Below are 18,810 nucleotides of genomic sequence, written 5' to 3'. Positions count from 1 at the left end.
TGCAGCATGCTATAAAAAACACCGGGCTTATAAACCAAGAAAACAGAGAAGAATATTATTCCTAGTAGAAATATAGAGTCTTATAGGGAGATAAGACTAAACATAAGTAAGTATAAGGAAAAAGTGATGGCAAATTAAATAGTATAAACAAAATTCTATAGGAAGCCAGAGGAGAAAAAAAAATATTGCCACCGGTTAGGAGAATTAGGAGAGACTGATGACATTTAAACTAGGAAGAACAGAAAGAAAAAACAAAACTGGCAGAGAGGCACAGAATAGATTAGAGGAAGAGGAATAAGAAATGGGAGATAACTAAGAAATTACGTGATATACCAGAAAAATTATACAGAGGATCTAAAATTTGGTATTGATATGGAAGAAAACTTGAGGAGGTGAGTATATGACATTACCCTACACACATACATGCATATCCACATACACACATGCACAAAACAATTGTTTTTGTCAGTGAGTAGGTCACTTAGATGGCAATTTTCCGGGGAAGAAAGGGTTTCACAAACATTTCTTTAAAAATAGCCTTTGGCATCATTTTGAGTAGCAATTCTTTTTGAAAGATTCCTTTCAGTTCAATTAATTAGTATGATTTATCCAAGATTACATTTACAAGCTACAAAGTATTCCCATCTTCCCATTGTTAATTATATCTCCAGACTAATATAAATAAATTTTTTCTAGTTACCCTAACCCACTCTATAAACCTTATCAGCGAGATGACATTTAGAAATTCTATTTTGGGGGAGGGAAGGTCTCATTTGTAATGTGGCATGTTCATTTACCCATTAAAAAGTTTTGTTTCTATTTTCTTTTTTGTTTTCTATGTAATTGGAGGCTGCAGTCTCGGAATTTATGAATAAATAAGCTAGAGATGAAAATTTCATTAAGAAATGAAATGCCTTAAATGGCTTTATTTTAAAAGAAAAATCAGCTTCTATACAGAAAAGGAGTTTGTTAAAACCCCAGGAATCACACTAATTCTATTTGTGCATCTTAGAGAAAAACAGTGAGATGTACACACAAGATTTATTTTGATCAATTTAAAAAGTGAGGAAAGTGTTGCATGCTATTACTATTGCTTATTAATTCCATGTCTTCAAAGTAACAATCGCTACTATATCTTCTACCAATTATAATTGATACAAAATAAGATTTGTTTTTAAATATTGATTTGTACCTATGTATTCTCACCACTGAAACTCCAACGTATAAGCCAAGGAACCATTTCACATTTTCAGAAAACCCACTAAGAGGTAATGATTTAATAAAAATGCATGTATTCTGAGAGCTCTCTAAAGTAATTTTAATGCTGATTTGTGCAAGAGGCATATCAGGAGACACATTCATTGAACGACATTTACCTATTTACAAGAAAATAACAAATAGCCTTATCATTGTCATCATCAGCACTATCACCCAAGAGCAGCATTAAAATAGTTTTCTGTAAAAATGATTCGAAGACAGCATGATACTTATGGTTTTATCTTGATGTTTCTTTAGGGAAAGTCTAACAAATACATACATAAAATTATATTCTTTATATTTAACTGGTATATGAGGATACACAGTCTGCCACAACCAAATGGCAACTGTATGTAAAACATGGAAACTACATTAAGCATAGTTTGGCAGAAAAAGTTCTTTAGCAACATGAAAAATATTTTCACACCAAAAAAATCCCTCTCAACTACCACATGTAGCCATACATCTGTCAGGATCGTATTCAGGATGAAAAATTTGCAAAAATAAAATCTTAAGTATTCAGTCTTCTGATTGGCCTTGAAAATAAATTTATGCCATTTTCTGTGAGGCAGGAACAAATGCAGGAAGTAATCTATCTATAGACATATATACAGATCCTTATGAAAAGCACACGTAAGGCTGCTTTATGTACATATATTTATTCAGACTTTACGTAAAGTTGTTTATATAACTCAAAATGGCGTTATTGTGTTTTAAGTGTGATTTGGCTTGCAGAGATACAGTGTTTGCAAATGTATGATAGTTTGAATACATGTTTATTGCTTCAGGTTTACTGTAATTCTATGGGATATGAAACTAGTAAAATGAAGAACAAATATTTCTCCATCTACAGTGGCATGGTTGTTAAAGGCCTCTTCTACATACGTTTTTACTCTGTATTGGTTGTGTGTTTTTTCTATAGTCAATATTTTGGAAAGGAAACCTGAAGACAGCAGGTAAACTGTACTTTATTGCTAGGCTGCAACAACTCAGTTCAGTGGATTACTGTAGCTTGACCCCATCTTCTACATTGTGATGCACATATCTGTTGACACGAATACAGTCTCAAATAGACAAAGGTCAAAATGAACAAGCTCTACTCTTTCTTTAAATCCACATTCAAATTCAGCCTCTGCTACAAAATCCAAACCTTCAACAATTGCATCTTCTATTCCATCATCCTGGAGGTTTAGCTTAAATGTTGTAGCATTGACGACATATAGCACATATTCTATTTTACAACCAGGTCAATTTGTCAGGAATATTCTCTTAGTATAGCAGAATGCAATGTTTTGTATGAAATTCTTTTATCATTTTGATGATGTGCTGTAAATCAGGACCTATTTGAACATTAAGATACAGAACTTCATCTTATAGATCAGTTAATTGCATCTTCGAACCCTCATTGCTGTGATATAAATTAGGCACTAGCAGATATGCCATGATATAATGTGAATGTTGTGTTTTATTTTCATGCTTATATTGCAATACTTAGTTAAAGGATTTTAAGGAGAAAAACATAAGTTCCTAAGATACAAGGGAGAATGCCTGAAGGGACAATGTTTGAATATTTTTTTTTTAAAGTAAAAGGCAGCAATGGGCTTAAAGAGATAAACGCAGAGAGAAAAATGAGACCTGTAACCGTTCCTAAAATTATAGCCCTTGAGACATAATCATATGAAATTAAGTATTATTTAATATAAAACAATATGAAGGTTCTTTCAAAAACTAAGGGAGAATTGTCATGTATTAGAAATGAAAAACATTCTTTTGAACAAGGTGGTCATTAGTAATTAAAAAAAATAATAAACCCAAAAACCAAAGAATCACCATCATCACAGGATTTAGCCACTTTAACAATTAGTATTTCAAAACTGTCCTTTCAGTAGAAACAACTGCTTCTATGGGTTATGACAGTTCAACTGACTCAGAGTTAATATAAGGACTTTCAGTGTTAGACTTTAGATATCAAACAGTAACTGGAAGCAACGATGAGTATCAGTCCATACTCAGAGAGGTACTTACGGTCATTGCAGAGTGGTCCACTGAAGGAAGTCATACTACAGTCACAGCTGAAGCCATCCCATTGTTGTAAGCACACACCTTGATTGGAACATGAGTCCTCTTGGCAGGTTGTGCTGGGCCCTGCAAAACAATCCAAAGGAAACTTGGGTTCTTTAAAAAAATCCAAAAGCATTTTATACATGAGCTAGATCACATATAGTAGTTGCCAACACCTCAGATGATACGTCCAAACTAGTTTTGAAAGTTCTAGTTCACACACCTGAATTAGGAACTGAGAGGCTGTAATATGAAGGTTTTCTTAAGTTTCAAGTATAGGATAAAATACATTATAATCATAAACTAAACCAACAAATAGCAAAAGCAAGCACATAGCTTCTAATATGATTATTGTAGCAGGTAATCTCATTCCAACTTCAATAATTCTTTATCACCGTTTGGATTTTAGAAAATGAATGGATCTCCTTAACATTCTGACCAATGAATAGAGACATAATGAGAAATGGAGATTATAACTTCATGAAATTGAGATAAGATTGGCAAAATAACTGAAGAGAGTTATGCAAAAATGCCCTAGAGATTTCAGAAGGATAAAGTTATGATTGCTGGGTGTTTTGAATAGGTATGTTGGCAAGTATCAATTCACATGCTTTAACAATTTCATGCAATTAAACATAAAATTGAAAACTCCATATAAATGACATGCCCTCATTTAACATACAAGTAAAAAGAATGCTAGTCTATTTCTAAAGAATCATAACTAGAACACTGAAAAACAAAGAACTAAAAAAAGCATGATCAAAGCACTAAAGGCAATCACTATACAAACATATTCAAGACTGAAAGCCTTTATACAAACTATACTACAAAGTTAGGCTTCTTGCCCAATGTTCAAGAAAGGAAAAAAATGAAATCTGAACCCAAATAACAGTTACTGCAAAAATGTAAAATATGTTATTTTAGGGTTTCCACTGTGTATTATGGGGTTTCAGTCTTGTTTTATACACACAGGGCTATCTACCTTGCAAGTCAGCTTTCATCAATGCAACTTTGTCAGCAAAATAAAAAAAAAGCAAAATATATTAAATGTTAGTAAGCAATACTGAAATGGGGCAAACACAGAAGAACGTTCAGATTCAAAAGGCATGCTGCTGTAAAGAGGGAGAAAAATGCTATGTAGAGCAAACTAATACTAACAGCCATAAATTTTAAGAGAAGCCAAAAATGAGAAAGCGGAAATTTATTAGAATTTAATTGTACATATGTATATATATACAATGGTTAATTGAGCCAATGACATGTAATGAAGGAAAATTAAAAGGGCCTTTGTATGTTTCCTCTCTTGGATAGATATGAATGCATTACCAAAGTGACTGTGTTGCTTATTTGGAACATGCAGCACCATTCATCATGTGCAGATACAGTGTAGACTATGATCATTAGCAGAGCAATTATCCCTTTCTACGTTTTTCCCTCTAGATCCTTTATCTTTCTGTTGCAATTAAGGCTTCAAACTGTAATGCCAGCCATTCACTGACAACAGCTGGACTTTAGAGTGACACCAACCAAATACTGCATAAATGATAGTGCATATCATTTAGAGTGGATGAAAGAAGTAGGAAGGATGGAAGAAACAAACTGCAATATAATCCCTCACAAAGGAATTTTCTTAATAAAATTTCCATGCGCAGCGTTTATCCTTGAACTTACCAGATTGGCTATATGCCACTTATGAATTTCAGAGTTACGTCTGTATTTTCTACACTTTCACAAGTATTTTCAACTCTTATAAACTTCCCTGTGGAATAACCGTTACAGTAAAACCTCACTAATAAGAACCTATCTTAGAGAAGGGTGAAAAGGGAATATAGTCTACCTAAATAGCTTTAGAGTATAAACTAAATATATTTTCTAGTAAATAAACATATAGGATTTATAAAAATAGAAAAACAGACATCAGCTAATTAGATGCTATTAATGTAAAAGAGAGAGCCTCTGAGGTGCCTGCTTTAGTGAATAAATTAGAATTTTCTGTAATTACACTTTATATAAATAGATGATTTTGAAAATGGCTTCTAAACATGTACCTTCAATCACATTTGTATTATAAATTTTTAGTAAAGGTACTCTTTACTGAATGTTATTGAATTTAGCTTAGCCTCTGAGAATTCAAAAATTCAGAAACCATGATACTGTAAATCTTAATTCTGTAATAATAATAATAACAGTAATAGGTGTAACAATAATAAAAACAAAAACAGTATTTTATATAAGTAGTAATAATAAGAAGAAGACCTCCCAAATCCAGGAAACCTGAAGAGATGTAACAGTTTTTTTTTTTTGGGTGGGCACTCTGGAAATAGGTGCCCACATTTTATTTATTTATTTATTTATTTTTTTCTTTTATTATTATTATTATTATCATTATTATACTTTAGGTTTTATGGTACATGTGCGCAATGTGCAGGTAAGTTACATATGTATACATGTGCCATGCTGGTGCGCTGCACCCACCAACTTGTCATCTAGCATTAGGTATATCTCCCAATGCTATCCCTCCCCCCTCCCCCCACCCCACAACAGTCCCTGAAGTGTGATGTTCCCCTTCCTGTGTCCATGTGTTCTCATTGTTCAATTCCCACCTATGAGTGAGAATATGCAGTGTTTGGTTTTTTGTTCTTGCGATAGTTTACTGAGAATGATGATTTCCAGTTTCATCCATGTCCCTACAAAGGACGTGAACTCATCATTTTTTATGGCTGCATAGTATTCCATGGTGTATATGTGCCACATTTTCTTAATCCAGTCTATCATTGTTGGACATTTGGGTTGGTTCCAAGTCTTTGCTATTGTGAATAATGCGGCAATAAACATACGTGTGCATGTGTCTTTATAGCAGCATGATTTATAGTCCTTTGGGTATATACCCAGTAATGGGATGGCTGGGTCAAATGGAATTTCTAGTTCTAGATCCCTGAGGAATCGCCACACTGACTTCCACAAGGGTTGAACTAGTTTACAGTCCCACCAACAGTGTAAAAGTGTTCCTATTTCTCCACATCCTCTCCAGCACCTGTTGTTTCCTGACTTTTTAATGATTGCCATTCTAACTGGTGTGAGATGGTATCTCATTGTGGTTTTGATTTGCATTTCTCTGATGGCCAGTGATGGTGAGCATTTTTTCATGTGTTTTTTGGCTGCATAAATGTCTTCTTTTGAGAAGTGTCTGTTCATGTCCTTCGCCCACTTTTTGATGGGGTTGTTTGTTTTTTTCTTGTAAATTTGTTGGAGTTCATTGTAGATTCTGGATATTAGCCCTTTGTCAGATGAGTAGGTTGCGAAAATGTTCTCCCATTTTGTAGGTTGCCTGTTCACTCTGATGGTAGTTTCCTTTGCTGTGCAGAAGCTCTTTAGTTTAATTAGATCCCATTTGTCAATTTTGGCTTTTGTTGCCATTGCTTTTGGTGTTTTAGACATGAAGTCCTTGCCCATGCCTATGTCCTGAATGGTAACGCCTAGGTTTTCTTCTAGTGTTTTCATGGTTTTAGGTCTAACATTTAAGTCTTTAATCCATCTTGAATTGATTTTTGTATAAGGTGTAAGGAAGATACTGGCAAACAGAATCCAGCAGCATATCAAAAAGCTTATCCACCATGATCAAGTGGGCTTCATCCCTGGGATGCAAGGCTGGTTCAATATACGCAAATCAATAAATGTAATCCAGCATATAAACAGAACCAAAGACAAAAACCACATGATTATCTCAATAGATGCAGAAAAGGCCTTTGACAAAATTCAACAACCCTTCATGCTAAAAACTCTCAATAAATTAGGAATTGATGGGACGTATCTCAAAATAATAAGAGCTATTTATGACAAACCCACAGCCAATATCGTACTGAATGGGCAAAAACTGGAAGCATTCCCTTTGAAAACTGGCACAAGACAGGGATGCCCTCTCTCGCCACTTCTATTCAACATAGTGTTGGAAGTTCTGGCCAGGGCAATTAGGCAGGAGAAGGAAATCAAGGGTATTCAATTAGGAAAAGAGGAGGTCAAATTGTCCTTGTTTGCAGATGACATGATAGTATATCTAGAAAACCCCATTGTCTCAGCCCAAAATCTCCTTAAGCTGATAAGCAACTTCAGCAAAGTCTCAGGATACAAAATCAATGTGCAAAAATCACAAGCATTCTTATACATCAATAACAGACAAACAGAGAGCCAAATCATGAGTGAACTCCCATTCACAATTGCTTCAAAGAGAATAAAATACCTAGGAATCCAACTTACAAGGGATGTGAAAGACCTCTTCAAGGAGAACTACAAACCACTGCTCAAGGAAATAAAAGAGGATACAAACAAATGGAAGAATATTCCATGCTCATGGGTAGGAAGAATCAATATCATGAAAATGGCCATCCTTCCCAAGGTAATTTACAGATTCAATGCCATCCCCATCAAGCTACCAATGACTTTCTTCACAGAATTGGAAAAAACTACTTTAAAGTTCATATGGAACCAAAAAAGAGCCCGCATCGCCAAGTCAATCCTAAGCCAAAAGAACAAAGCTGGAGGCATCACACTACCTGACTTCAAACTATACTACAAGGCTACAGTAACCAAAACAGCATGGTACTGGTACCAAAACAGAGATATAGATCAATGGAACAGAACAGAGCCGTCAGAAATAATGCCACATATCTACAAGTATCTGATCTTTGACAAACCTGACAAAAACAAGAAATGGGGAAAGGATTCCCTATTTAATAAATGGTGCTGGGAAAACTGGCTAGCCATATGTAGAAAGCTGAAACAGTTTTTTTTTCAACTTAGTTCTTTGTAATAAAGAACTAAGAACTAACAAAGAACTAAGAACCACTAAACTCAACTTAGTTCTTTGTAGCAAAGAAATAAGAACCACTTAATTGCTCAGTTTTAATTTTTGTTCCAAACTGTGAGAGGTAAGTGGTCTACTGATCTTTATCTCATGGCATTAGAGATCCAAAATAATTAGCATATTTTTAAAAATAAAATCTCTCAAAGGAATATTCCTTAGCATATTTCTTCCAGTGTTAAGCAAATAGACAGGAAGTAATACAAGCCCAGTTTGGGGAGATGCCATTTTATCAAATAGCTATTTGCTCTCTGACCTGCACAGCAGAAGAAAAGATCAGAAGCAAGAACTAATGAAGATCCAGATTTTGGTTTTTGTTTTTTCAAAAATTATCAGAAATGTAATTGAGAAACAATGCTAAACTCTGAAAATAGTAAAACTACAATCTTAGAAAAATAATCTGCCCATATTGTAGAGCAACAGCTCAGAGTATCTGCCAAGCTTCTATGTAAGCATACAGACATGCTGTATTTTATTTTCATTATCACAATAGTCTTTTTATATTCAGGAATTACAAGACAATGCATGCCTTTGCCTGACAAGACACATTTTTCAAAGTGCTCACCTTCTAGACAATATTTAAACATTGACAGGCATTACACAAGAGAGAGCCTTAAATTTATTTTTCTTTTTAGTTATGTAATATTATCTTTATTTTATCACTGAATAAAATTGGGAAAAAGCTACAAGGACATTTGTATTAAGTTATTTAAATTAATAATATGTCTAAAAGGGAAAGAAAAATGAAGGTAAAACTACAATTTCCAGAAACCAAAGAAATAAGAGACAAAAGAGGTTAGGTGTTTCTGCTTTCAAGTAAGGTAAACTTCAGTTTGAAACTTGTGTCATCCACTTACTAGGTTTGGGACCTTAGGAATGTCACCTTACTTTTCTGAGGTTCCATTTACTCATTAAAAAAAGGCAATGATACCTATTGTATAGAGTCTTGATGATTTAATGAGATAGTATAGGTAAACATATTCCCACCAGTGTTTAATCAATGATAGCTGTCACAATTAAACAGAAAATTATTCCTGTAGATATAATGGAGCCTACAGCTGAATGTTACAGTTGTACAAAAAGAGCATCTATTAAAATTTCACTCTGATTTTATGTAGAGATGTTATCTTGACTTTAGTGGGCCTGCTTATTGGTTGAATTCCAGCACCCATTTTCTGTTACATAAACAGAAAAAAGGCATCCAAAGCATGGTCTCCAGTATAACAGCATCAGCATCACTTGGGAACTTGTTAGAAATGGAAATTCTAGGGCTCTATCTCAGATCTATTGAATTAGAAACCCTGGGGGTTGTAATCTAGTGATTTGGGTTTTAATGATTCTGTAAGTGATTCTGATATAGGCTAACATTCAGGACACAATAATCTAAGTAGACTTTGACAGGTTAAAATCCGTACTCTAGCTGAGGTGAATTTTATAAATAAAATGAACTATTACTCCCTGAAATATGTTAGAAATAAAAGGCAACAAGTGATGATTTAGGGAAGATCAAAAGTTTTTTGTATGCAAGAGGCTTAGAGGTGTGTGGGTGTATTGGGTAGGAAAAATGGGAACTCCTCACAAGATATTATTAGGTTATACCAAACATATGCTAAGTAGTCCTACCAATATGGAGGCTAAGTGATTCCAGTGTGGTTTGGACTCAAATTCCATGAGATAACAATCTTTAGAAAGAGAATTTATTAGGTATCTACAGTTAAAACACTAATCCTAAAAAATGTGTGAATCTCATCAACTGTACCTGTAACAGGTAAATCTAAGATTATTCCTAGAAAATATACAGGTCAGAAATAATAGTAAATTAAAAGTTGTTCACCTTGATGTTGGAATGAAAGAATCAGGACAGAAAGTAATACTCTAAGAGTAAAGAAAAAAAAGGGGTGTCAGGGTATGAAAATTATAAAAGCTCAGATATATAAAGTATTCTAGATAAGGAAAGAACCAATGCCATAAGTGACTGAGTTCAAATGTTCAAATAATAGTTTAATGTGTAATTAATCATCTTAACCAAATTCCTTACTAGATTATGTGGGTAAACAACACCAAACATCATTACTGCAAAGGCCCTTTGTTAGTAGATCTTGCTCCTCTTAATCTACTTGCTTCCGCCCACTCACTCACATTACATACCAGTGGTGGGGGTCCTGTGTGTTTGCCTATTATTTTCTATCTCATGGGGTATATCTGCCTGCTCTCACCATTTCTTGTAGGTGAGAAGCCACATACCAAGCAACTTGTAGAAAGGCTTATTTTTAACAAATATGTTCCATAAGGGATTGTAATACCTTTCTTTAAAAAATAAAATAAAATAAAGGAACACATTCTCACTAATGAGATCACCTCCAAGAATAATGTTGTATCACATTCTTGTGTTCATCCACTAATGGGAATTGATCCCCTTAACAATTTTGTTTCTCTTAATTAAAATTAACTGAAAGGGAAAAAACATAGTTTCCTTATGTTTTACAGAGGCATTATGCCAAAATATCAAATAAAGAAATATACTAATAACATAAAAAATGAACTCAACAACACCTTCCATTAATAACCTTATCCTCTGATATTACTGAAATACAGTTTAAATTTCACCTAACATTTCATGGAAACATATGCTGCACAGAGGAAAAAAATGTATTTTCAAATATAAAATTTCCATGTACTTAAGTAATTGCTAAATAGAACGACATTATTTTGGCTGAGAATAAATGATTCATAATCACCTGGGGGACAGGAATTCAAATTTCTTTCTTCTTCTCCCATATAAAACATCCTCATAAAACTAAAATTTTCAAAATGGCCCAAACTGTGTTCAGTATTACAGGAGAGGCAGCAACACATCCAGAGCCACAAAATTCATGAGAATGTGATTAAATTACATTTATGGAGGAAGAATTTGCTCAAATAATCTGAGGTGTTGAAGTGAAAATTATCTAAAATGAACGTAGCAATCAAAAAGTACTCCTACAGATCTTGGTCTGATAGAGAGCACAAAAAGAAAAGAAGATACTTCAGTGCATTTCTGATGTAGGAATATTAGCCTGGGGTGATACAAAAAACCTGTTTTTGCTAAAACAGACTGAAAATATACAGGATACAGTGTTTATGCCAGGTACACACCAATTGAATAGTGCTTTGAGAATGGGGTATCTGAACTTTATTCTTTTGTTATATGCTATTGGATATAGATTTTTACTTATTTTCATTTTATTTTCTTTTTAAATTTCAGTAGCTTTAGGTGTACAAGTGGTTTTCGGTTACATGGATGAACTATATAGTTGTGAAGTCTAACATTTCAGTGAACCTGTCACTCAAGTCTTGTACATTGTACCCAATAGGTGTTTTTTCATCATTCAATCCCCCTCCCATGATTCCAGCTTCTGAGTCTCCAATGTCCCTTATACCATGCTGTATGCTTTTGTGGACCCATAGTGCAGCTCCCACTTATAAGTGAGTAACATGAAGCATTTGGTTTTCTATTCCTGAGTCACTTCACTTAGAATATTGGCCTCCAGTTCCATCCAAGTTGCTATAAAATACATTATTTTGTTCTTTTTATGGCTAAGTAGTATTCCATGGAATATACATACCACATTTTCTTTATCCACTCATTGGCTTTTGGGCACTTAGGTAGATTCCATATATCTGTAATTATGCATTGTGCAGTGATAAATATATGTTTGCAGATGTCTTTCTGACATAGTGACTTCTCTCACTATCCTTCACAAACTAATGCAGGGACAGAAAACCAAATACTGCCTGTTCTAACCTATAAATGAGAGCTAAATGATGAGAACACATGAACACATAGAGGGAATCAACAGACACTGGGGCCTACTGGCGGGTGGACAGTGTGAGGATGGAGAGGATCAGGAAAAATAACTAATGGGTACTAGGCTTAATACTTGAGTGTCAAAATCATCTGCACAACAAACCCCTACGACACAAGTTTACCTACATAGCAAACCTGCACATGTACCCACTGGACTTAAAATTAAAACAAAAAGAATGCAGATTTTTAAAAAATGGGCACAAGTTGATTAATACTTGGTGGAGTAGTATTTCTTTAATGCTATAAAGCAAGCATCGTAGAACTGATTAACAAACTAATCAAATGTACTACATAACTCAAAAAAACAAAAACAAAAACAAAAGCAAAAACAGACCAAAAAACCAAGATCCATAGATACAGCTCCCATTTTACACTGGGCATTAATGTAGGCTTGCAAACAGTATAGAAAATTTAAGGTTTATGAGATAAAAAATTAAAAACATGAATAAGGATGTCTAAGCCCAAACTGGGTATTTGACCAGTTATCATAATTTTGCTGGTGTGAGATTCATTCTCAGTTAGACAGGTGGAATTAGAATTATTTAGGGCATGATGACAAAAATTTAATACCTTCACATCCTCTCTCGATCTGTCCATTGCAGAAAAGAGCATCGGAGATGAGGTCTGGAAGCCGTCCATTTAAATCAACTGATGCCAGGCAGCCTTGAAAGCCTTCTTTGGCATGTACAAGTTTTGGTAAGGATTTGTATGTTTCTTTAGCTACTCCTCCTATATATAAGTCACCTGCAAGAAGATCAAAGTCTTTGTTACAAAAGTACCATGTCATTGACTTTAAACACACAGTAGGATGGAGAAAAAACAGGGAGGTTTATTTTTCATTAAGTTAATAAAAAATTAATTTATGACTAGCTGTTTTCCCCAAAGTGCTAAACAATAGAGGCGTTTGAATAATATACTGGCACTAGGAGACATTTCTAAAAGCTATTTCCATAGAGAACTAAAGTAATTCCATATTATGTGGCCAAATTGAAGGAATGTGGGCTAGCTATAGAGATACATACCCCCGCGTGGAAATCCAGGCCTGGTTACTTGCAAGCCCTACAGCCTTGTGTGTGTATATATATATATATATATATACATAATATATATATGTATTAGTTTCTCCAGTATGTGTGTGTGTGTGTGTATATATATATATATATATATATTAGTTTCTCTGATTATTAGTATCATTGTTTCTAAAATGGGAACAATAAAAACCTATGCCAGAGGGTTTCATGATGATTAAATGAGATGAAATATATGAAGCATCCACCAGAGCAAAAGTATAAAGTGGACACACAGTCAACAGGCATTATTATTAAATTCACCTTCTGCTTAGAGATCTCTGTGTCTTTCATTTCATCAGAAGTTCAACAAATTTCTTCTTGTATCTAAAGTCACTTCTATACTAGGCTGAAGCCCACTATCCTTGCTTGCACCTCTCTTGTTCGATAATTCACATAATAGTCTGTATATAAGTGGATATTACATCCTTCTTGAGGTGTTTCTGTTTTTAGGTAAAATTACACTACTTTCAATTTTTAGGCTGCTCTGAAATCCGTTAACAAATTTTCAACTTATTTTTCTAATTTTATTGCAGTTTCTAATGGAACACATTGCTCAGCTTTGTTAACTTTTTGTCTCTAGGTTTGAGATTCCCCAACTTTATGGACTATTACCTAAAAAAAAAAAAGAGATTACAATCTATGTTGGATTCTGTTTCTTTTTCTATTTCAGATTATTCACTATATCTGGAAAATATTCAATAAACATAATTAACTGACTTTCGTAAACATTTAATCAATGTGGAACATAAGGAAGGTGAGCTCAAAATTCAGTAATATGCTGCTATAGCTCCAGTCTACAAGTTCTGTAACATACTCTTTTTAGCTACTTCTCCAGCTTTCATTTTCATTTGAACTTTCTTTCTCATGTTAACCATTCTATTCAACTTCATGTCACTTGGCACATTTTCCCCAGTGTAACACAAAAATCCTGCAATCTTACAGTTCACCTGGGTCCTTCTGTGTTGTCTTCATGAGACTTGGGAACAAGGAGAACTGATACACAGACTGTTGAGCTGTGAGTAACAAATTCCTTGGTCTCCCATCCAGAAATATTCTGTCTTCTGCAGGCACCCATTAAACAGTAATAAGCTAACCTATTAGTTTGTATTTAGGGTAAAATCAAACCACAGATATAACACTCTTGAACTGTACTCATGAATAAATTGAAATAGAGGGATCATGTGGCATACTCAAAGTCATTCAGTGCTAAGAACTGAGAACTTAGGTCCTTGACCTACTAACTAAAACTTAAGTTTTATAACTATATAATTTGCATTGAAAGTACTGGATGTATTTACTTCCCCTCCTTTCACATAAAGCGAAGTCTACTGACTATTAACCATCACTCTTAATATTAAAAGACAGCATGGTTTTGGTCAGAGAGGGGATACTATTTTGAAGTATTATTTGATTTTTCTTCCATATTTCCATTCTGTCCTTTGTTTTTGCTCTCACTTAAATTTCAAGCCATTGTGTTTTAGTTGCCTCAGAGAAAGGATATGAATCAGAAATCAAAGATACAAAATTAGCTTTCTGTATTTAAGTCTAAAAATCCTAGACACTTCGAGGAATGAAATGGAATGCATTGGAGTTTACATAAGAAAAGTAAAGCTTTCCTACTCTTCTTTCAGTCAAGCAGGAGACAAAGTTGGAAGAACCTAGTTGTGCAACCACAGTCATTGGCAAATGCCAAAGAGGGTGCTGATTTCTAATTTAAGGACTGAGCTCTGGTGAATCTCAAAACCTCAGGTAAGTTTCAAGGAGTAATGCAAACCTCTGTGCATTTCCTCAGGAGAACTAAGAGGGTGAGATCTCCAAAAAGAAATGGCTGCATGGTGGACTTAGATAACCCGAGAGCTTAGACAGTCTCACAGAACGTTCCGTACTCCTCTGTGCCATGGGAGCTATAGAACAATTTCCAGACTGGCACAGAAATAGCAAAAAAAAAAAATGTCCAACCTAAAGAGGTCATGCACACAAGAATGAAGATGCTGGGTAGCACCTCAGTGAGCACCCGAGTTGTGACTCTAGAATATTTGAAACAAGCTTCCATGCCACCTCTCTTTACCCGCCCACCCCCCAGCCAAAAAAAAAAAAAAAAAATGAGTACAGTAGAACTCACCCCATTGAGTTATTTACATATGACACAAGAAAAAGAAGGGAACTAAAATTGCCTGAGATTGTACCTTCACTAACTCAAAGAATCGAAGCTCAAAATAGAAACCAAGGTGAGTTATAGAAAAATAGAAAAGTTACATTTCTTGTACATCAGAGATTGTGGGCTGAGATTTATAATTTGACATGACAAATAGCAATGAAAGGAAATACTACCTACTCCTTTCATTTGTTGAACAAAATTTGTTAGAAAATTTCAGCTCTCCTCTAGGCCTAATGAATGTAGCAGAGTGGTGAATTGAATGAAGAATTCTTGGCACAGCTTTAGGCTTTTCAGATGTAGAACTCAGTAATAGAAATTATGTATAGAATACTATATATTTATTAATCAATCTTCCTCTGCCTGATTGTAACCTCCTGAAGGAGAGAGACTGTGTTTCCCAGAGTGCCCGGTACTGGGCTTTAAGCACGGTTGGCCCTCAATAAATATTGTCAGCCCCCTTATGGATTGAGGCCACAGTAGAAAAGAATAAAAAAAGAGGAAACGGTAAGGCAACACATGAGGAGAGTGCTAATTCTAAAATGCACCAACTTACTTCCTTTTCCCACTTCCTACCACAATCCCTATGTTTTTCTATTAGAAAACTTACTTGCCTGACAACATTGTAAAGCTTATTGAAGAGAACTAGTAATCTTTCCCTTGAGTTACTAAAGAGCAAAAAATAACAATTCAAGCAGTGTGGGATACAAGCTTCAAACATACCAAGGTAGATGAGGTTGGCTTTATAAATAGGGGACTCATTCTCATTTTCTTTACTGAAGCTGTACTTAGCACCACCACTTAGTACTGTTTATAAACTCTTTGATATAGCAAGTAGTGGTCTAAAGTCCCTTGGTGGGTTGCCACATGAAGAGAACAAAGAAAATCCTTTAGTGGTCTGAGCCCTGTGTACTATTATCACTTTATCAAAGATGCAGGTTCTCTTTTTGATCCTTAAAGTGATGGGTTAAAAAAAAAAATAACCCATTAGCACTAATGGGTCCTGCAGGTGAATCCCTGTGCACGTGAAAGAGGATATACTTAATGGCTCTGTGTATGAACAAGAGCCTGGATGGGCAACCAGTAAAAGCCAACTTTCCTGTACATATGAAGCTAGCCTGTTACCTCTTCTTCAAAATGAGTGGCTGATTTTTAATTCATATGCTTTAAGGACCATGTAGGCAATTGATAAAGCAAAGGTTGAATTGGGACACTTTCAGCAAAAGACGTAGAGAACATGTATAATACCAAAAACTCAAATGTCTAACAGGTGAGTTTCTTAAAATAATCTCAGTAATACCCTTATTTTTAGTACCGTGTATACACAGGCACTATGTTCCTCTCAAGAGTGTTATCTGTGAATGAACTGGGGTGATATCATGAGTATCCATTCCGCAGTAGTTGAGCAGTAATGACTAGGAGGGAATAGGGCACAGGCATTTTGGTTTTCTCTGTCTACAAACCCTGGCTCTGCCACCTACTGGCTGTCTCAGTGTAGGCAAGTTAAGTTACATAACTTCTTTGAGAGTCAGGTTCTTCATCTATGAAATGGGGTTGATAATGCCTACCTTGCAAGGCCCTAAGGATTACAAAGTACGTACATAAAGCATCTAGTATACAGCATGGACTTAGCCCATGATTGATACTGGTATGGCTGTGTCAGTATATCTGTAAGGACTAAACGTCTATAATATACCTCCATCTATGCTGATTCCACTGAGAAATGCAGAAGAAGGAGAAGAATAGTTTGTCTCCTGTTTCTAGCACAATTGGAGTGACAAGATGTCAATTTTATAAATTCTCCATGATATTTTTTCTATTGGATTTAGTTGACAGTCATTTGTGTGCCGGAAGTGTGCCTTACACTATTCTAAAAGTAGCTCACAGAGCTCCTTTGGCTTAATTTGAAATTCGGTGGCACTGAATCTGGTAATATAAATAGGAAAGTTGCTTGACAAATATCTTCTAATTTGACACAAAGCGATTAAGAGGACAAAAAAACTCTATGAAGCCCAAGGGCCAGGTTGTCAGTTCCAGACTAAACATGCCTTAAAAAATCAGAGAAATAACAGGTTTCTGTGGACTGTGGTTGCAAAGTGGGGCAGCACAGAAAAGTTGAGACAAGAAGAAAGTATGGGAGACATTACTATTGTAACGATATAAATGTGGATGCCAGACACAGGGAATAGCACAATTGTACCATGGAGACAAAATTTATATGGCATTTAGGAAAGAGAATAAAAGGCTTGACTGGAAGAGAGGAATTTTCAGTTATTTATTAAGTTATGTAAATAATATTGTATAAATAAAGTCAAAGGAAAGGCCACCATAGAACTTATGACTGCTGGCTGAAAAAAATAAATAATTAAAGATAATGAGAAACCCAAGGATCAAAGCAAAGCAGGCTAGGAAACTAGGGAATCTGAAGCAGTAATAATCCGGAGGAGAAATAAAATTGCATTTAACATCACGTATGTGGAATTTGAGTAGGAACATCCTAGAGGAATCCAGTGATATGAACCTGGGGCTTAGGGAACAGAGGTTGGAGCTTAGAGGCCTTCCTTGGAAGCCATCAACCAAAAGCAGACAAATGAAGTGGTAGAGATTTTCTCTTCACTTAAAATAGGAAGCATAAGGCAATTAGAGTAAAGACCAAGCTCTGCCTTACAGTAGCAGAATGCAAGTGTCAAGGTATAATTAGTTCTTTGACTCAGCTTTCCTGTTTATTCACATGTACTTTTTTGAACCTCTTAAATATCTCACTTTCATTTTAATTTTTTTAAAAAGCCTACAGAAAAAGGACAATTGCCTTATAGATTTGAATAGCTGAAACTCCAGGAAATACGAAGGAAGCTCTCACAAACTTTTATAAATGGCATTTGGGGAAAAAGAAAAAGTGAAGTCACGCACATTAGCTTACTTTCCTATAGCTGGACTAGAGAAAGTACAATTCTAGACACTTCGTTTTAAGAAGATTGGACCTTGGAGAGAAAATTTGGGTGCAACTCTTTCTCCTAATTCTTTTTGTGATTGGATGGTAAAAGTAGTGCAATCAAGCTGGGGTAGTTTCTGAGCACATTCTATGGCAAGGGTGCCTTTCGGGGAACAATCAACCTCTGTCCCCAAATTTGTATCATTATCTTTAATTTTAATATTGTATTGCACACACATAAAGGCATATCTGCAGGTCAGACCTTATCTAGATACACTGAGAGAGCTTGTCTTTAGGTGACAAATCCAAACCTCTAAAACAGGTGTTCCCTGTTAGATAAAAGAAAATGACCTATAATATCTGATAAACAAACATTTGTTTGCTTTCTTAGTAGAAAGCCTAAGTGTGACTGCTTAAATAAATAATATTAAACTACTAAAAGAAAAAGCATGGAAAGTGAATACTGCTCTAACCTATTTGAGCTTACAAGTAGACAAATAGAAACTTCTATAACAAACCACACAGAAATGAACAATGAAAACTATACAAGGTCATTTCTAAGTTCCAGGCTTGTAAAATATTCAAAATGGAAATCAAACGGGCAACTCAAGTAGACGTTTTGCTCTGAGA

General features: G+C 34.9%; 1 protein-coding gene across 40 annotated transcripts in view; it reads right to left on the bottom strand.

The window, feature by feature from the left end:
- NRXN1 (neurexin 1) overlaps positions 1-18,810 on the bottom strand; it is a 1,121,298-nt gene that overhangs the window by 549,248 nt on the left and 553,240 nt on the right. For 26 of the 40 annotated variants that reach the window (XM_054548195.1, XM_024242420.2, XM_024242422.2 and 23 more), the window contains 2 exons: positions 12,594-12,767; positions 3,283-3,402 (listed from right to left, as the gene is read on the bottom strand). In XM_054548195.1, the coding sequence (XP_054404170.1) occupies positions 3,283-3,402; positions 12,594-12,767 (294 nt within the window). Of the gene's footprint in view, positions 1-3,282; positions 3,403-4,300; positions 4,328-12,593; positions 12,768-18,810 lie in introns of all 40 variants that reach the window. The other 14 variants (XM_054548164.1, XM_054548166.1, XM_054548176.1 and 11 more) reach the window with 1 other exon arrangement.

The sequence above is a fragment of the Pongo abelii genome, chromosome 12 (assembly GCF_028885655.2).
Source record: "Pongo abelii isolate AG06213 chromosome 12, NHGRI_mPonAbe1-v2.0_pri, whole genome shotgun sequence".
In the NCBI taxonomy this organism is placed as follows: Eukaryota; Metazoa; Chordata; class Mammalia; order Primates; family Hominidae; genus Pongo; species Pongo abelii.
The sequence above is the reverse complement of the archived record's forward strand: the minus strand, read 5'-3'. Positions and strand labels throughout refer to the sequence as shown.